The following is a 20,683-nucleotide window of genomic DNA, read 5'->3' as shown; positions in this document are numbered from 1 at the left end:
TGCCAAGTCCAGAGACTTCTGAATCCAAAAAAAAAAAAAAAATTGCTCGGAAAATTCGATGAGCTTTGATAGAAAAACTCGATTTTGCCAAACCTCGGAGTTTGTTTGTTTTCTAGGGTTTTATAGAAAGGAAGGAGACGATAGATAGAAAGTCGGCTTGTCAAACTATTCCCTCTGGTGTGGTGGACCGTGGTGGTCTGCCACGTCACATTCTAAATTCCACGTGGAATTGTAAATTTTCAGATAAATAAAATAAAAAATAGAAAGTATATATATTGGTTAAGAGCAGAGTAAATTGAAGAGAAAGCAAAGAGAGATGAGAAGGTATGAGCAGAGCGTGGGACGTTGAATGATGCAGGGACTTCACCATCAACAGCAGCAACTAGCGGCGCTTCTCTCTGTTGCGCTTCCCAAGGACGATTCCGGTAACTCCTCCGCCGGCGGTTCTAACTCCGACGACGATGACTCCAGTAGACTCGCCGCCATTAATTCGCTTCACCGTGCCATCATTTACCCGTCGAACTCGCTCCTCGTCACTCACTCAGCCACTTTTCTTGCCCAGGGATTCTCTCAGCTTCTCTCTGACAAGTAAAGAATTTTGCATTATTCCGATTTTGAATGCTTTCTTAATTTTTTTTTCCTTTTTTTTTTTTTTTTTTTTTGTGATGAGGTATTATTGTTATTTATTTAATTTTTTTTTTTATCAATTTCGTTAATTAGTTAAAAATATGTGAGAAATTTAGTGCCTTGAAGTAGTCGTTTAAGTGGATAAGTTTTGCTGGATTAGTTGATTTTTTGTTTGATACTGAGAAAATTTTGGAAAGTTAAGGAATTAAGCTCTATATTACACTTAAATTTGGGAATTTGCGAATCATGCTTTGAATTGTTAAGAAGTTGAGTAATTATTGTTTTTGGCTGAAGTTATGGTTTCATGTATGTAACTTCTGGAAATTGCATTTCAGGTCGTATTCAGTGCGACAGGCTTCAGCTGTAGCATACGGTGCTCTTTGTGCTGTGGTTTGCTCCATCCCTTTAACATCGAATGGCAGACAGAACCATGTTTTACTTGGAAGTTTGGTTGATCGCTACATTGGTTGGGCATTGCCATTGCTTAGCAATGTTCTTGCTGGTGATGGAACAACAGAATTTGCATTGGACAGCTTGAGGGAGTTTCTTAATGTCGGAGACGCTGGTGGAATTGAGAGATATGCTTTGCCAATTCTCAAAGCATGTCAAGTACTTCTTGAGGATGAGAGGACCTCCTTGAATTTATTACACCCACTTCTAGGTGTTCTAACTCTGATTTCATTGAAGTTTTCAAGAACCTTCCAACCTCATTTTCTTGATATTGTTGATCTGCTTCTAGGGTGGGCATTGGTACCAGACCTTGCTGAATCCGATAGACAAATCATTATGGATAGTTTTTTGCAATTTCAGAAACATTGGGTGGGTAATTTGCAGTTTTCACTAGGTTTGCTGTCGAAGTTCTTAGGTGATATGGATGCTTTGCTTCAGGATGGAGGTCCTGGAACTCCACAGCAATTTCGAAGGTTGCTTGCACTGCTTTCTTGTTTTTCATCAGTTTTGCAGTCCACTGCTTCTGGGTTGCTGGAAATGAATTTACTTGAACAAATAAGTGAACCGCTCAGCAGAATGGTTCCTCGATTGTTGGGATGCTTATCTACTGTTGGGCAGAAATTTGGATGGGCGGAATGGATTGGGGATTCATGGAAGTGTTTGACTCTCTTGGCAGAAATATTATGCGAAAGATTTTCCAACTTTTATCCGCATACAGTTGATATCTTATTTCAAAGCTTGGAAACAGAGTGCACCAGCCAACCAAGAGGAGCTGGAAAGATTACATCCTTTCAAGTTCATGGGGTTTTAAAAACTAATCTCCAGTTACTATCTCTGCAAAAATTTGGCCTCCTTCCATCAGTTGTGCTAAAAATATTGCAATTTGATGCACCAGCATCTCTTCTGCGTCTTCATCCAAATCACTTAGTAACAGGAAGTTCTGCTGCCACATATGTTTTCTTACTTCAGCATGGAAATAATGAAGTTGTCCAACAAGCAGTGACTTCACTGGCAGAGGAGCTGGAATTTCTGAAGGGAATGCTAGGAAAGAATTTGGGTCATGGAGATGGGTTGAGTAGTATTGGGTGTACAAAATGCTATTCAAAACCTGAACTGTATGCACTCATCAAATTTGATCTGGAGGTTTTGTTAACATGTGTTTTATTGGGTGGGGATGGTAGTTTAATTGGCCAACCAGATGTTGCAACATTATGTCTTGAGAGGTCAGAAAAGTTGTTGTCATTTATTATTGAGAAGCTTAATCCTTTTGATTTCCCTATTCAGGCATGTACAGAGTTGCAAGTCAATGTTCTCAAGACATTGGACAGGCTAACCACAGTTGAATTCTGGAGCAAGTGCTCTATAAGTAATCAAAACGGTGGGCATTCAGCTGTCATTGTTGAGCATCTGAAGAAGTATAATATTCTTTTTGTTAAAGGTCTCCTTGTTTCTTCTCCCCTTGCAGTTAAAGTAGTAGTTCTCAGTTGGATTCAAAGATTCTGTGAGAATGTTATTTCTATCTCTAAGAAATCTAGCAGAGAAACTTGTTTCTATGAAGCTTATGGCTGTGTTGGGATTATTAAGAATATGGTTTCCTCAGTTTTGGATGCTGCATCTGACAGGGAGCCAAAAGTGAGGGCACATGTTGCATTAGTTATGGAACTGCTACTACAGGCAAGGCTTGTACATCCCATGTACTTTTATCCCATAGCTATAGTGGTCCTAGAAAAACTTGGTGATCCAGATAGTGAGATAAAATATTCATTTGTGAAGCTGCTCGCTCAAGTTTTGCCTACTACAATGTATGCATCTGGTCTGTGTGATTATGGGACATCTACTCTGTTCAGGACTTTTGATCTTAGGTTGGGAGATAATTCTGATTTGCATTGGAAGCAAGTTTTTGCCTTGAAGCAGCTGAATCAGAAACTTCATGCACAACAACTTGTTTCCTTACTAAGTTTCATTTCACAAAGATGGAAGGTGCCTCTTTCTTCTTGGATCCAACGGTTAATTCATTGCTGTTCAAAAGAATCAGTCTTAAGTCAACTTGAAGAAACAGGAAGTTTTGTTGCCAATGTTGTATGGTTGGACAGCAAAGTGGATGAAGATATTCTTGAAAAAAATTGCTCAGTTAATAATCTGGCTGGTGCCTGGTGGGCTGTACATGAAGCAGCTAGGTATTGTATTTCCACACGCCTTCGAACTAACCTGGGTGGGCCTACCCAGACTTTTGCGGCATTAGAGAGAATGCTTTTGGACGTTGCACACTTACTGCAGCTTGATAGCGAGCAAAGTGATAGCAACTTAAGTATGATAGGGGCTTCTGGTGCTCACTTGTTACCAATGAGGTTATTGTTGGATTTTGTTGAAGCCCTAAAGAAAAATGTTTATAACGCTTATGAGGGTTCTTCTGTTTTACCATCAGCTACTCGCCCTAGTTCCTTGTTCTTTCGAGCTAACAAGAAAGTTTGTGAGGAGTGGTTTTCTCGGATATGTGAGCCAATGATGAATGCTGGATTGGCTCTACAATGCCATGATGCTACAATTCAATACTGTACTCTGCGTTTGCAGGAGCTTAGGAACATCGTGGCCTCTGCTTTAAAGGAAAAGTCTAGGGCCCAGTTAGCTGATAACCTCCACAATATCAGGGGTAGATTTTCTGCTGATATCTTGAGGGTTTTGCGTCACATGGCATTGGCTTTGTGCAAGAGTCATGACTCTGAGGCTTTGGTTGGGTTACAAAAATGGGTTTCAATGACATTTTCTGCCTTGTTTGGGGAGGAATCTCTAAGTAATAGTGGAACATTGGGACCCTTTTCATGGATTACTGGGCTTGTATATCAGGCAGAAGGTCGGTATGAAAAAGCTGCTGCTCACTTTATTCACTTGCTACAGAGTGAGGAGTCACTTGGTTCTATGGGATCTGATGGTGTACAGTTTGCCATTTCACGTATCATTGAGAGTTATAGTGCTGTGTGTGACTGGAAATCTCTAGAATCCTGGCTGGTAGACTTGCAAACACTTCGTGCTAAGCATGCTGGGAAGGGTTATTCTGGTGCTCTAACTACAACAGGCAATGAAATTAATGCAATCCATGCCTTGGCACGTTATGATGAGGGTGATTTTCAGGCAGCATGGGCATGCCTTGATTTGACACCGAAAAGTAGCAGTGAGCTCACACTTGATCCCAAACTGGCCTTGCAAAGGAGTGAGCAAATGCTTTTACAGGCAATGCTTCTTGAAAATGCGGGCATGGAAGAAAAGGTGCTACCTGAATTACATAAGGCCAGGTCAATGCTGGAAGAAATACTGTCTGTTTTGCCGCTTGATGGGTTAGAGGAGGCAGCAGCATACGCCACCCAGTTGCATTGCATTTTTGCTTTTGAGGAAGGTTATAAGCTCAAAGGTGGCCAAACTGAATCAGAACAAATGCCATCAATTTTAAGTTCATATGTCCAATCCATGCAATCCCCAATAAGTAGAATTTATCAAGACTGTAACCCCTGGTTAAAACTTCTCCGGGTCTATCAAGCCATTTTCCCAACTTCTTCAGTTACTATAAAGTTCTGTATGAATTTGTTGAATTTAGCTCGTAAAAAAAGAAACCTTACATTAGCACATCGTTTGAACAGCTATCTGAAGGATCACATGTCAAGTTGCTTAGAAGAAAAACCCCATGATTTCCTTGTTTCGTATTTACAGTTTGAGGGCATCATGCTAATGCATGCTGAAAACAAATTTGAAGATGCTTTTACAAACCTTTGGTCGTTTGTGCGTCCTTGCATGGTTTCTTCGGCATCTGTAGTTTCTGAGGCTGATGAAAGTTGTTTGAAGGCAAAAGCATGCTTGAAACTCTCACGTTGGTTAAGACAGAATTATTCAGAATTAAGGCTGGATGTAATCGTTCTCAAGATGTGTTCAGACTTTGATAGGGCTTATTCTAATTTTGGCAGAAGTAGACCCTCCTCCAGTGATGAGAACCTAAGCTTTGGACCATCTGTTGGTTCAGTTATTGAGGAAATTGTGGGTTCAGCTACAAAATTGTCTACCCAGCTTTGTCCCACCATGGGAAAATCATGGATTTCTTATGCTTTTTGGTGTTTTAATCAAGCTAGAGACTCTCTCTTTAATCCTCATGAAAATGTCCTTGAGGCATGTTCATTTTCTCCTATTCTAGTCCCTGAAATTCTACCTGGGAGATTCAAGTTAACTGAAGATGAGATTGCAAGAGCGGAATCTATGATTTCACAGATCTTCCAGAACAAGGATGGTGGTAACAGTTTTGTCGATGAACGGGGAGAGCGGAATTTGAGCATTGACAAGCCTGTGAAGGCCTTGGTACAGCAAGTAGTGAATATTATTGAAACTTCAGCTGGGGCACCTGGTACAGAAAACCTGGGTGATGAATGCTTATCTGCTACTGTAGCTTCTCGGTTAAAGATTTCTTTCCTAAGTACAAGTTTCAGCCTAAATGAATCTGAGATATTGGCTGTAGTTGATGAATTACTAAGTCTTTGGTTGCATTTGAGGAGGAGAAGGGTGTCCCTCTTTGGGCATGCAGCTCATGGCTTTGTACAATATCTTTCATATTCATATACAAAGATTTGTGATAATCACTTGGCTGGCTTTGATTGTGAGTCATTGAAACAGAAAACTGGCAGCTATACCCTAAGGGCTACATTGTATGTCCTGCATATTCTTCTCAACTATGGGGCAGAGTTAAAAGAGACACTGGAACCTGATCTTTCGACTGTTCCTCTATCACCATGGCAGGTGAGATGTTGTTCATTGTCCAATGTGCTGCCTTGTAATTTTTAGTTAGGTAATATAAGAGTAATTTGGAGGAACTTCACTGAAAAATAGCAGGTTTTCTGGAAAAATTGAGAACTAGTTCATTGTAATGAACATAATAAGACATAAGTGCCATTTCTTAAAAATTGAATGTCTAAAGAAAAAAACACAAAATACTTTTATGAAATGCGGTCACCAACTAGAACCCTAACCTGAGTCCTGACCTTGCAGACAGGTAACATTTCTCCTCTGCAAGGTTGTAGCTAGTGCTGGTCTGAAAAGAAACCTTGTTTGCTGGTTACTGAAGAAAATTAAAAAGAATGATAGATGATAAGGATTTTTTTGTTTGTTTAAGGATTTTTTTGTTTGTTTCTTTCTTGTTTCAACAAATTATGGTTATATTAGTCTTTTTTTGTCAAAACATACTACTTAGTTTTATGGAAAATATATGACTTTCTTCAAATATTTTATTTGAACAAATTGCCCATAAAATAATATACCATTTTCGATGGAATGTATTGGTTTGTAGGAAGTGACACCACAATTATTTGCTCGGCTAACTTCTCATCCTGAGCAAACCGTACGGAATCAGTTGGAGGGCTTACTGATGATGCTGGCTAAGCAATCTCCTTCACCCGTTGTTTATCCTACCCTAGTTGATGTGAATGCTAATGAAGAGAAGCCTGCAGAGGAGCTCCAACATATACTAAGTTGTCTGGTAATAGGAATTACTTTTGCTGATTTGCTTCTCATTTCTGTGCTTATGTTATTAAAAAAATAAAATAAAATAAAATAAATGGTTACCCTCATTTGGGTGCATATGCATAGAACTTTCTAAACTGTTTTCACCTCTTTGATTCAGGTAGTTGACACATGTAATTTCACTTTTTTTCTGTTTTGGAAGTTGTAATTTGGTACTGTTTCTGGCTTGTTGTTGGCTGAATATATTACAAAAACATAATAATTAAAAATTTTAGGTGCCGTTTGTTAATGTGTTTGTTTTTTGTCTTTTCTTTTTGGTTTTTTTCCCCCCCACTAAATTGTGTATAGTATGCTTACTTGAATTGTTTGTTAATGTTCATTAGTGGCAGTTAGAGTTTGTTAGACATATCAATTGCAAATTGTGTTTCATTTGATGTTAAATTTTTTTTTTTTTTTTCTTCCCTCAGATTTGTAGTCAATTAAGATGTTTAACAAGCTCTAACCATCACTAACTTTCACTAACAAACAGTTCAAGTAAGCAAACTACATACAATTTATTTAGAAAAAAAAAATATAGAACCAAAAACCAAACATGTTACAAACGGTAGTTGTTCAGTAGTTTCTGGTTATTTTTTCACAAAATGTAACTTAAGATTTTTTAGTTGTTTGCACATCTTTTTCAGTCAGAAAGCCCTTATTATGCACATCCTGTAAAATTTTGTTGTGCTTAATAAGATGTGAAAGTATGAAGGGCAATGTCATTGAAGATTAAATTTTGCACATTAGGCAGCATACTTTCATGATAATATGGCACATGTATAAGTTGTTTCTAGTGTGAAAGTGAAGTTGATATGAAGTTGAAACTGCTTGCCATGTATCATTGCTATTCTTAACATTAGTTGTACCAATTACGTATAGTCCTTTAGATTTATGCCTTTGATATTCTCATGCATATAATTCATGATTATGTTGAGTTATACTCATCTGAATTAGAACTTGCTTGGTCGAAGTAGAACATGGAGTGATTAAAAAATTATTGTGTTATATGTAGAGTAAACTTTATCCAAGATTGGTTCAGGATGTTCAGCTTATGATAAATGAGCTGGGAAATGTTACTGTTCTTTGGGAGGAGCTATGGCTCAGCACGCTTCAAGATCTTCACACAGGTTTGCTTCACTTTACGTGGGACTTTTTTTCAAAGTGATTTCTATTTTGAGACTTGATTTGATTTCGTCAGATGTATGAACAAACTGTTGAAATTTGAATTTTATCTTATAATTATGATAAACTTTGTAATAAGGTTGATTTTCCAAGTAGTTAATTAATATCAGCCTTAGGAAACAAAAAGGCTCTCATATACTTTGCTCAACTATAATTAAACTGTAAAAATATGGTCTATATTAATAATGTGATGGATTTTTATGCATAGGCTCAACTATATTCATTAATAGTGTAATGATTATTTTATTTCAACCATGAAGCATATATTTATCATTAAGATACAAAGCTATAAATAAGATTGTTTCCTATTAAAATTATTTTACTTTGAAGATGTAGAAATCCTCTGTTTACAAACTAATTAGTTGGCTCTAACTGGTCCACTTTTTTTTAATATATAAAAGAAAATTCTTGACCCATTATAAATTTTATTATTCTTATTCTTTTCTTTTTCGTTTATTGTAACTTTTTTTAATCATGGTTAGACTTTCGGTTTCTTTTATATTCTTTATGTTGGAAACTCTTTTATTTTATTCCTTGTGCTTTCGGAGAATGGCTCTTGGATTTAAAATTTGGGAATTATTACTGGGAAGTGATTACAGTCAAAACACTAGCCTTTGCAAACGCTTATCACTTCCATGTCGTATTCTGATGCATTCCTCAACATTTCTAGATCATTGTCCTTTGATCGAGCCAAACAATGGATGATATATAGTTTCCTATAGAGTAATATTTTCTTACAAATCGTTTAGCTTCTAAACAAACTGAATCTTAGGACTTTATTTTGTTATAAATAGTAAGAACTGTTACTAATATCATGATTTGACAATTATTTTCTTCAAGAAAAGAGATAACTGAATAAACTTTATTTCAGATGTGATGAGGCGGATAAATGTGCTGAAAGAGGAAGCTGCACGAATTGCGGACAATGCCACTCTTAGCTTGAGTGAGAAGAACAAGATAAATGCTGCTAAATACTCTGCTATGATGGCTCCTATTGTTGTGGCGTTGGAACGGCGTATGGCTTCGACATCTCGAAAACCTGAAACTCCTCATGAATTATGGTTCCACGAGGAATATAGAGAACAATTGAAATCAGCCATCTTAGCCTTCAAGACACCTCCTACATCTGCTGCATCACTTGGTGATGTGTGGCGGCCATTTGATAATATTGCTCAATCCTTAGCATCTTACCAAAGGAAGTCATCAATATCTTTGAGGGAAGTCGCACCACGACTAGCTATGTTATCATCTTCTGACGTACCAATGCCTGGTCTTGAGAAACATGAAACAATATCTGAATCTGACAGAAGCATTGGTAGTCTCCAGGGAATTGTCACAATTGCTTCTTTCTTTGAGCAAGTGGCTATCTTATCAACCAAGACAAAACCCAAGAAACTTGTTATACTGGGTTCTGATGGTCAAAAGTACACATATCTCTTAAAAGGCAGGGAAGATCTACGTCTTGATGCCAGAATCATGCAGCTGTTGCAAGCTATAAACGGTTTCTTGCATTCATCTCGTGAAACTCGTAATCATTCTCTTGGGATCCGCTATTATTCTGTGACTCCAATTAGTGGTCGTGCTGGTCTCATACAGTGGGTTGACAATGTGATAAGTATATACAGTGTCTTCAAGTCTTGGCAAAACCGTGTACAACTTGCACAGATTGCAGCATTGGGTGGTAGCAATGCAAAAACTTCTGTTCCTCCACCTGTTCCACGGCCAAGTGATATGTTCTATGGCAAAATCATACCAGCACTCAAAGAGAAAGGCATAAGAAGAGTAATTTCAAGAAGGGACTGGCCTCATGAAGTCAAGCGTAAAGTTCTTCTGGATCTTATGAAAGAAACCCCTAGACAACTTCTTCATCAAGAACTATGGTGTGCTAGTGAAGGATTCAAAGCCTTCAGCTCAAAACTGAAAAGGTATTCCATAACCATCCTTGAACTTTTCTTCCATATTTGATGTAGACCGAATGCACTAGTCTTCATAAGGATGTTTACTTGATGTTACTGTAATATTTTTTAGTTACCTAAGATCAAAATGAAAGTGATATTTTTCTGCTAAGTTTACAATGTAATGAAGAAAGAAGCTTAGCATGGTATTATGGCTTCAGATTGTGTGTTTGAATTTGTTTTCAAATCTTAAAATGGTATTAAAGCTTCAGATCGTAAGCATACAGAGCATCATGAAACATAAGAAATGATAATAGTCTTCTTTACTTATAGGTATTCTGGGAGTGTTGCAGCAATGAGTATGGTGGGCCACATTCTCGGCTTGGGAGACAGACATTTGGATAATATTCTTGTAGATTTCTGTAGTGGGGATATTGTACATATTGATTACAATGTTTGTTTTGACAAGGGACAAAGACTTAAAGTCCCAGAGATTGTTCCCTTCCGTCTTACCCAGACCATTGAAGCAGCACTAGGCTTGACTGGAGTAGAAGGTACCTTTAGGGCGAACTGTGAAGCAGTTATTGGTGTTTTAAGGAAGAATAAAGACATACTGTTAATGTTACTAGAAGTATTTGTTTGGGATCCACTAGTCGAATGGACTCGGGGAGATTTTCATGATGATGCAGCAATTGGTGGTGAAGAAAGAAAGGGTATGGAGTTAGCTGTTAGCTTGAGTCTATTTGCATCTCGAGTGCAGGAAATCCGTGTTCCCTTACAGGTTTGCATCCCATTCTGAAAAAAATCTCACCTAAAACATATGCATATATAGCTGACAGCTTGATATGTGGAAAATTTTGCTCTTGGCACTTCCTGTATATATATATATATTTATTATATATTTTTTATATGTATTGATTTGTGTTAATTGTTGTTATCTTACAACTCCTAATCATTGCTGGAAGCCACATTGAAAGGAGTTGGGTTTCTTAACCTAGCAATGACATGAATTGAATTTTTATTATTATTATTCTTTCTTTTTTTTTTTTTTTTAATTTGATGCATGAATCCTATTTCTTCAACATGTCCTCAGTAAATATATATATATATATATATATATATACATGTGTCTCTGTTTCTTTGTTTATGGTTGTATATTTGCATATAGGCACATAGAGTATTTAATATTATATGTTTTTAATCATGACCAGGAACATCATGATCTTTTATTGTCTGCCCTACCAGCAATTGAATCTGCTCTTGAGGTATGATTAGATACTGGTTAAGACTATTTTTCTGTTGTTTTCATTTATCCTCTAATTACCACTTTCAGAGTTTGTTTATTTGTTAGTTTTTTTTTTTTTTTTTATTGACTGCTTATTTCTTTGTTTTTATGGGGAAAAAAATATTTATGCAACAGAGGTTTGCTGATGTTCTAAATCAATATGAGCTTGCCTCTGCTGTCTTTTATCAAGCTGACCAAGAGAGATCTAGTCTGATACTGCATGAGACATCTGCAAAGTCAATTGTTGCTGAAGCAACTAGTAATTCAGAGAAAGCTCGTGCTTCATATGAAATTCAGTCCCGAGAATTTGCACAAGCAAAGGCTATGGTTGCTGAGAAAGCTCAAGAAGCAGCAACTTGGATGGAGCAACATGGAAGGATAATTGATGCTTTACGAAGCAATTTATTTCCAGAAATAAATTCTCACATAAAGTTGGGTGGTATGCCAGAAGCCTTGTCTCTTACTTCTGCTGTTGTGGTGGCTGGAGTTCCACTGACTATTGTTCCTGAGCCTACACAAGCACAATGCCATGATATAGATAGGGAAGTTTCTGAGCTAGTTTCCGAATTGGATATTGGAATCTCATCTGCGCTAACTGCACTTCAAGTATATTCTTTGGCTTTGCAAAGAATTTTACCATTAAATTACCTTACCACCAGTGCAGTGCATGGCTGGTCACAAGTTTTGCAACTATCTGTCAGTGCCCTTTCCTCCGATATCCTTTCTCTTGCCAGGAGACAGGCTGCTGAACTTATTGCTAAAATACATGGGGTTAATCTTGATTCTGTCAAACACAATCATGATGATCTTTGTATTCAACTGGAGAAGTATTCTCTGGAAATAAAGAAGGTTGAAGAGGAATGTACTGAGCTAGAGAACTCAATTGGTTTTGAAACTGAATCAAAAGCTAAGGATCGTCTTCTGTCATCATTTACAAAATACATGCAATTTGCTGGTTTTCTAAGGAAAGAAGATACTATTCCATCCCTTCAACCAGGACAAACTAAATATGATGGGATAAAAAATGCTAGAGCCCTAGAGGATGTGGATGAGAAGAGGGATAAGGTATTATCTGTTTTGAATGTAGCTGTTAGTTCCCTGTATAGCAAGGTCAAGCATCGGGTGCTTGACATTTTCAGTAGTCCAACTCAAGGAGTAACTGTAGACAATAGGTTGCAGTATGATTTTGAAACTATTTTCTGTGAGTTTGAAGAACAAGTGGAAAAATGTACACTGGTTGCTGGTTTTGTCAATGAACTATGGCATTTGGTTGGTGTAACAAGTTCTGATTTGGATAAAGACCATCCAGAATATTATTATGGAAAAAATTGGGCTACCATTTTTAAAACCAGTTTACTTTCCTGTAAGAGCTTGATAGGGCAAATGATTGAAGCAGTTCTTCCACACATAATAAGATCTGCTGTCTCATTGAACTCAGGAGTCATGGATGCGTTCGGATTAATATCACAAATTCGGGGTTCTATTGATACAGCACTTGAACAATTTGTGGAGGTTGAAATGGAGAAAGCATCCTTGGTCGAATTGGAACAGAACTACTTTGTTAAGGTTGGTCTTATCACCGAGCAGCAATTGGCTCTTGAAGAAGCTGCTGTGAAGGGCAGGGATCATCTATCTTGGGAGGAGGCAGAGGAGCTTGCCTCCCAAGAAGAAGCTTGTAGGGCACAGTTGGACCAACTTCATCAAACTTGGAATCAAAGGGAAATCCGCACTTCTTCTCTCATTAAGAGAGAATCTGACATAAAGAATGCCTTGGTTTCTTCTGAACACCATTTTCAATCTGTCGTTGTTGATGAAGAGGAAAGGGAGCTGCATACATTGGGAAGCAAGGCTTTATTAGCAACATTAGTTAAGCCATTTACTGAACTGGAATCAATTGATAGAGCATTCTTTTTGGGAAGTTCTTTTGCTTGTAATTCAAATGAGATTTCTAAAGTAGAAGATATGATGAATTCTGGGTATCCAATATCTGAATGTATTTGGAAGTTTGGAAGCTTATTAACTAGCCATTCCTTTTTTGTTTGGAAAATAGGTGTTATTGATTCTTTTCTTGATTCTTGCATACATGATGTAGCTTCATCAGTGGATAAAAACTTAGGGTTTGACCAGCTTTTTAATGTGGTGAAGAGAAAGCTTGAGAGGCAACTTCAAGAGCATATTGGTCGGTACCTAAAAGAACGAATTGTTCCTGCTTTTCTGGCTTGCTTAGATAAAGAAAACGAACATTTGAAGCAACTGACAGAATCAACAAAGGAACTTGCTCTTGATCAAGTTAAAAAAGATGGTGGAGCTGTGTCAAGGGTTCAATGTATGCTCGAGGAATACTGCAATGCACATGAAACTGCAAGAGCAGCAAGGTCAGCTGCTTCCGTTATGAAAAGGCAGGTGAATGAGCTTAGAGAGGCTCTGCACAAGACTGGCCTGGAGATTGTTCAGATGGAGTGGATGCATGATGTCACCTTAACCCCATCATATGATGGCAGGGTCATATTTCACAAATTTCTTCCTAGTGATGATAGTTTATGTCCTGTTCTTTTAAACCTTAGCAGACCTAAATTGCTAGAAGCTATACAATCTTCTGTGTCAAAGATTGCCAGGTCTACAGAGTGCCTGCAAGCTTGTGACCGAACTTCTATTACAGCAGAAGGGCAGCTTGAGAGAGCAATGGGGTGGGCATGCGGTGGCCCAAGTTCGAGTTCAACGACAAATACTTCCAGTAAGTCTTCTGGAATTCCACCTGAATTCCATGAACATCTGAAAAGGAGAAGGAAACTGCTATGGGAAACTAGAGAAAAAGCTTCAGATGTTATTAAAATTTGCATGTCAGTGTTGGAGTTTGAAGCATCAAGAGATGGTGTTTTTCGAATTCCAGGAGAGATCTATCCTTTCAGAACAGGTGGTGAAGGAAGGACATGGCAGCAAGCTTACTTGAACTTATTAACAAGACTGGATATTACTTACCACTCCTTTACACGTAAGATTGTAGATGCATTGTTGGACTTGCTTTTGTATTGATTTCACTGTTATGATCATTATGATCACTGTTATGATTATTGAATTATGCTTTCTGGTTGCTTTTATTAGGTACTGAACAGGAATGGAAGCTTGCACAAAGCACCATGGAGGGTGCTTCCAATGGCTTATATTCTGCAACTAATGAGCTTTGTATTGCCTCTCTGAAAGCAAAGTCAGCTTCAGGTTGCGAATTTTCTGTGTTAACATTTGCATTTAATGCATGTGCATGTCTTCATGGAGAGACTCATGTACATTGCTTATATTTGCTTTTTGCTTGCACCTGTTTCTCTCTCTCTCTCACACACACACACACACACGCGCGCAGCATGCAAATGCACATAATCATAAATAGGAGGGACCAATGAATACATTCAAAAGACTGATTTCTCTTTATAGGTGATTTACAAAGCACTGTTCTCACAATGAGGGATTGTGCGTATGAAGCCAGTGTTGCATTATTGGCATATAGCGGTGTTTCAAAGAGCCATACTGCTTTGACTTCTGAATGTGGTTCCATGCTTGAAGAGGTCTGCTACAAATTTATAAGCTAGTTACTTTTCTGCCGAGTATAGTATTTGTTTACTCTCTACTCTGTTAATATTTATATAATGCGACAATGAGAATTCATCCTATGTTTACTTTCTGTAATTTTATATTACATTTAGGGAACTTTATTTTTCTGTCTGTGCGTGTATGGGGTGTTGAAAATGCTGAAGTGGCTTAAAGTTTTTTGTACTTTCTGAAGGTCCTTGCAATAACTGAAGATCTGCATGATGTTCATGGTGTGGGAAAGGAGGCTGCTGCATTACACCATTCCCTTATGGAAGATCTTTCAAAGGTTAATCTTCTTTTTCATCTTGTTTTCTAGTTTGGCTTTTTCTTTGTAATCAACTTTAGTTTTATCAATTGCTTGTTTTTAATAGTATTTCAATCTCTATAGGCTAAGTACCTGAACTTTAACAAATTAACTTAGATATATATAGAAAATTCAGATATATATAGAAAATTCTGATTTCAGGCATTAGATTGTTTAGATGGATAAGGTGGTTTTAAAATCAAAAACCTGTAGGGTGAAGCAGCAAACCACAGCACTTGCCAACATCATTTAACTTATACAAGGATTCCTTATTATTTATAGAGTTCATACATATACATATAAGGATTCGAGGGAAGGACTGGACCTTATGAACTTTCTATGTGGCAACCCATATCATATAAATAATCACATTTCATTCAAAACTCTTAAGAAAAATTTTCAGAAAAAAAGGAAGATGGGGGGGAGGGGAGAAGGACAAACCATAGCATTTGCATGGGATCTGCTGGTAATTATTATTCATGGTTGATATTTTTAAAACTTGATTGAATATCATTTTCTATCATGACAGCTGGCTAGCAATTCCACTTCATAAGGTTCTCATGCAGTCCTTACCATATCAAAACTATGTATATATTAATTAGTTTGCCAATCGTTATATTTCTTGAGACTATTTTTGATTGTTCAACTCTTGGGCAGGCAAATACAATTCTTCTTCCCCTCGAATCATTGTTGTCTAAAGATGTAGCTGCTATGACTGATGCTATAGCAAGGGAAAAAGAAACCAAGATGGAAATTTCTCCCATCCATGGGCAAGCCATATACCAGTCTTATAATTTTAGAATTAGGGATGCTTGTTCGAATATGAAGCCTTTGGTACGCTCACTTACGATGGCTGTGAAAGGACTCTATTCTCTGTTGACCAGGCTTGCAAGAACTGCAAGCCTCCATGCTGGCAATCTTCATAAAGTACAGTCATTCTTTACACTAACTATGGTGATTATATATATTAGTTATTGTATTTTGGCAATTGCATGATTCTCTCTATATCTCTCTGTCTCTTTCAATTTGATAGGCTCTTGAAGGACTAAAAGAAAGTCAGGAAGTAAAATCACAAGGAATTGATGTGTCAAGGTCTGATATAGCTGTTGATACTGCCGACTTTGATGATAAGGAGAGAGAGAATCTATCTGTATCTAATAGTGAAAGCACCAAAGATTTTGCTGACATTACTGAACTTCCTCTGGAAGATAATGGATGGATATCTCCACCAGATAGTGTCTGCAGTAGCAGCTCAGAATCTGGCATTACCTCACAGAATGCAAGCTTTCCAGGTAGCTTCAATGATCCATCTGAAGAAAGTGGGCAAGTTTCGAAGGAGCCCAGTAGCATTGAAGCACCAGTTGATCAAAACTCTGCTTCTATATCTGAAACTGGCTTTCAAGAAATTTCACCTTCTGGGAAGTCTGAGTCTAAGATCACAGAGGTTAATAACAATTGTGGGGTTTCTTTTGAGCCAGCAACTAACGAGCCTAATGAATATCTGGGAGCTGTGGCCTCGCAAAGTGATGAGTCGGTAACTGTTGCTCCAGAAACTTTGCATCTTGTGAACAAGAACTCAGAGGAGGAGAGTGAGAGCAGAGGTGAAATATCTTCATTAAATAAGGTGAAAATTCTACATGGAGATGATCATGAAGCTCATGATATGCACGCTGGTGGTCGTGTTGGCAGGGGTAAGATGGATTTTATGCTATTTAGTCATTATTATATCGTCTATATTCTCTGCCCTTTCTGTTCATGTTTTCCAGGTCAAAACTTCTTTATTTAGCGCCCATACAAACCAGATATTCATTTGAGACGTCCAACTAAAGCCACTAAAGGTGTTAAAATTAAGGGTCACCTTTTAGTCCCTAAACATGTTCTTCGAGCAATCTCACCCTTGAATTATTTAGAAGTGTTCTATTGAGCTATCTGTTAGTATTTTCTATAAAATGGATGACGGACAAGGACATGATACATCTCATACACACATACAGAGTGGAATTGGTTTGGGGTTTGTGTGGTGGGTGGCCATTTGGGTGGATATTGGTGGCTGTAGGGTGAAGGAAAAGAAACAGTAGTTCCTTATATTGATGCAATTTTTATTTTGGAATTAGGTTTTATACTTTAACAATTTTATTTCATCTTCTCTAATTCCCCAATTTTACGCTAGAATCCAAATAAATGAATTAGTTTTTCAACTGAATTTCACTGTCCTGTTTGAACTCCTTGTTCTTCGTAGATTGATGGCCAGGCCAATAAGAAGTTTGAGTATGATGGAAACAGACCCACAAATACTGATAAATAAGAAGCTAAATGATCAATGATTTAGACGGGCGGGAAGCAATAATGATGAGATGCCCTCGCCTTTTAGATGAGACGTCTAGGTGCTCTAGTATTGACCTCTCCTATTAAGTTATTTACTTTCCCGTAAAAATTGTAAATAATCCAATAAACTCATAAAATGGTTTCTCTGAATATGCTGCTAGGCTTCAAAGGTCAAGCTGAAATACTGATTGAATTTATTTTCAGTCTGATAATAGTTGGATGTGTGATTGCTTGAGAGTCTATAAACTACAATCTTCTATACACTTACATTTTTCTGTCTTATATACATATATACATATATATTTTCCAGGTAAAAATCCTTATGCAATGTTGGTCTTAAGGCGAGTAGAGATGAAACTAGATGGTAGAGATATTGTTGACCACAGGTATTTGCTTTCTTTGGAACTCTAATTGGTTATGGGTAATAATATGCATTGACAATAACCATTGTTTATACTTGCAGAGAAATTAGTATCTCAGAGCAGGTGGAATATCTACTAAAGCAGGCCACTAGCCTAGACAATCTTTGCAACATGTATGAAGGTTGGACACCATGGATATAAGCTGTGAACAGGCTACGGACTTCAGTCATTTTGGTCAGAAACTCAGGCTTGTTTTCAGTATGCCATGCACATTGGTCTTACATTGTCCGAGATGCATGTTGAACATAGTTACCACTTTTGTGATAGGGCATCAGACTTGAGGTTCACCCCTGTTAGCCTGCCTAGGGGAAGCCGCTTCAGCATTTGATTTTTTTTTCCTAATACTCTTTTGGCTTTATGATCCCTTGTTCTTATCACAAAAGGAGCTACGGCGGCAATTGGTGAGAAACACGGTGCAAATGTTTGAGCAGCTTTTAGAAGTGCTGCCCTCTATCTGGCATGTTTCCTACCTTAAAGGGCCAGCAGTTTTTCTGGCAGAATATATTTCGAGCATTTGCGATGGGAAAACCCTATGGACTGGATTGAATTTTCCCTCTCCTTTTCCCCTGCCAGATGCATTCAAGGAAACCAGACTCGTGGATTGGCAAGTGATCTCATTTGCAGTATTCGCAATCCGCACAGCGAATTCAAAGAACCCTTTGGATCTGAAGCCGGAACCTGTTTCCAACACTAAGCGCGCTAATTTGCAATATTCGCAATTTGCACATCAAATTCAAAGCAGCCTCTTGGGTCTGAAGCTGGAACCTCTTTCCAACGCTAGTTGGGCATACTTGACCATACACTGTTTTGAGATGCTTACATCCAGATGCGACAACTTTGGCAGAGTATTGCCCTCGCAGAAATGCTGGCGGAGGTTTTGAAAATTCTCCTTTGAGACAAGCCTGCGGATGGTTGAAAGACAGCATGCAAAATCATGCTTTCTAGAGCATTTGTGCCGGGAAACTTTCCTGGTACGTGTATTGTATTTGTAATTTGCCATTTCGAAAGTCAGTTTTCCTATTGCTCATTCAACCCCTCATATTTTGTTACTGGGAGAGAAGATGTTTCATTTTTTCTTTAACCTAACTCCCCAACCCCCATTTCCTACATTATTGGTGATAGCTTTGAATAAATTAAGATTTGAGACCTTATGCTGACTCTCACAAATACTGTTATTATTGCTAAGTACATGTAAAGCCAAATTTGGCATTAATCTTTTTGCCCTTTGCTGCTGCATGATAATGGCCTCTGAAACGTTTCCTGATACTGTGTTCCGTTTAGAAATGATGTTTGTTTTAAGAAATGTGTTTTTTTTTTTTTTTTAAATATTATTAAAAAAGTTTTTAATTTCTTGAAAACTCAATCAAACCAGAGCTACTATGACGTCATCTATAATCACAATGGCTAAGATCTTATCCCATGCAAGTCAAATTAGTTATTAAACATCACTATATTCATATTTTTCCCTTCGTTTAGTGTATAATACCACTAGTTTGCCGCGGTTTACTAGGTTCTTGTGGGAGTCGAAAAGAAGGCTGTAACAACCGACCAAAATGGCTATTTGTTCCCATCTAAAGCACAAAGATAAATATATATATATATATATATATATATAGGAATCATCTTATATAAACCCAACTAATTTCGATCCCATCACAAAAGAATCAATACACCATAAGGTCATAGCATTAAATATCTCATATCCCACGAAGAACTTGAAGATATTTTTGGTGAGAAAGAATTTGAAGATTTTTTTTTTTCTTTCTTTTTGGCTTTCACTTTTTTATTTGTCATTATATTTGTGAGAGTAGACTAGATATTTATTTTCAGTCATGTCAAAGCTGGTCGACAAGTGGAAGACTGAGATGGCTAAGCTGCAGCAAAAGGGCCAAGCCCTTTTCTCCAGTGAGTCTGGTGAATCTCTTCCTTCTAATGCTGGGTGCAGTCAAGGGGCACGAACCAAAGAAGGGAACTCAAATGGGTTGGCTTCAGCTTTTGGCCGAGTCATGCGAGTCAACTATTCTGATGCTTCTGTTTTCATGATTGTTGAGTGCTTTAGTCCTTGAAGAACATCAAACTTTTACGTAGCTACGGGATATCAACCTTTTTTTAGTGAATTGTAATATGAACTTGTGTAGTTCTTTTAACATGTTGAATTAAATCTTGTTCTGAAGTTGGAAATGGGTCTCTATTTATTTTTGTTAGATTTCGGAGCAATAATACAAAATATAGCAATAGAAAAAAAAGCAAAGCAAAGAGACTTTGGCTGGAGAAAAAATCAGCTCAGAATGAAAGCCGACAGTGCTGCATTTTGTGTTGTTGTTAAAAGTTGACAGGGGAAGAGGACAAACTTTGACCCCACATACATTTGCATTTTCTCTTCTTTTAACTTACCCCACAAAAAATAAAAATTAAAAAATTAAAAAAAAAAATTAATCTTCTTTTAAATATAATGATTTACATGATATATTCGCTCAAATTCCTTTGTTCAGAATTAATATCATATTCTCCCCACTTTATTCTATTTCAATTAAGGAAAAAAAAAACGAATAATGTTTATATATAGAGATCTATAGCTTCTCAATAATCTTTGTCTTTTATGTAAAAATCTTTCTTTTCTTTTTTTCATTTGCTGTTTCCATATTGCATTTGGAAATAATCCAGTATTCCAATGGTGATATGACCTAGTAGAAAAATCTCAAACAGGATCAATCAACTCTATAATTTGAGCTGATTTGTACTAAGAAGATATTTATGTATTCAACATGAAATGAAAAAAATTAAGATCAAAATATCTGGTTGCTTTTTCAATTATCTTGTTTGAGAAGAAACAAAAGAATAAATAAATAAATCATTTATTAAAAAATAAAAACCTTTTCTGATTTGAGCTGATTTTTCTTTTTGTTCAAAATACTTTTCTGGACCACTTGACAATCTGTCTTTTTTGGATGGGATGTAAACGCATGATGTATGAAGAAAAGAACACCACCCCTCAATTGTGGTTTGGGTTTGTGTTCTTCTCACCTCAAAAACCCTTTGCTCAGGTCATATAGTAAATGAAAAAACAAAATGGTTA

At 37.2% G+C, this 20,683-nt stretch overlaps 1 protein-coding gene across 4 annotated transcripts; it reads left to right on the top strand.

The window, feature by feature from the left end:
- The first annotated feature begins 345 nt into the window (after nucleotides 1–345).
- Nucleotides 346–19,788, top strand: LOC107435549 (uncharacterized). 4 transcript variants are annotated; one of them, XR_007243029.2, is made up of 17 exons: nucleotides 346–588; nucleotides 963–5,850; nucleotides 6,398–6,586; nucleotides 7,622–7,736; nucleotides 8,663–9,716; nucleotides 10,020–10,467; nucleotides 10,898–10,951; nucleotides 11,107–13,963; nucleotides 14,074–14,187; nucleotides 14,401–14,531; nucleotides 14,750–14,842; nucleotides 15,518–15,787; nucleotides 15,894–16,551; nucleotides 17,496–17,571; nucleotides 17,649–18,578; nucleotides 19,118–19,337; nucleotides 19,438–19,788. XR_007243029.2 is itself a non-coding variant. In XM_025067987.3 (15 exons), exons 1-15 carry the CDS (start codon nucleotides 350–352, stop codon nucleotides 17,746–17,748), a joined length of 11,286 nt encoding a protein of 3,761 aa, XP_024923755.3. In that variant the 5' UTR covers nucleotides 346–349; the 3' UTR covers nucleotides 17,749–18,820. The 4 variants fall into 4 exon arrangements, 1 of the variants encoding a protein (XP_024923755.3); XR_007243030.2 differs by having other exon boundaries at nucleotides 19,419–19,788; XR_007243028.2 differs by having other exon boundaries at nucleotides 19,118–19,788.
- Nucleotides 19,789–20,683: the final 895 nt, after the last annotated feature.

This window comes from Ziziphus jujuba, chromosome 9 (genome assembly GCF_031755915.1).
Source record: "Ziziphus jujuba cultivar Dongzao chromosome 9, ASM3175591v1".
Lineage (NCBI taxonomy): Eukaryota > Viridiplantae > Streptophyta > Magnoliopsida > Rosales > Rhamnaceae > Ziziphus > Ziziphus jujuba.
Note: the sequence above shows the minus strand (reverse complement) of the source record. Positions and strands in the feature narration are given on the sequence as shown.

What these genes read in the sequence shown, in the direction of transcription:
- LOC107435549 (XM_025067987.3), top strand. Translation starts at nt 350, where the DNA reads ATGATGCAGGGACTTCACCATCAACAGCAGCAACTAGCGGCGCTTCTC. An exon ending in TTCCTCTATCACCATGGCAG is followed by an intron (nt 5,851 to 6,397) that starts GTGAGATGTTGT and finishes ATTGGTTTGTAG; the next exon opens with GAAGTGACACCACAATTATT. An exon ending in AAATCCGTGTTCCCTTACAG is followed by an intron (nt 10,468 to 10,897) that starts GTTTGCATCCCA and finishes AATCATGACCAG; the next exon opens with GAACATCATGATCTTTTATT.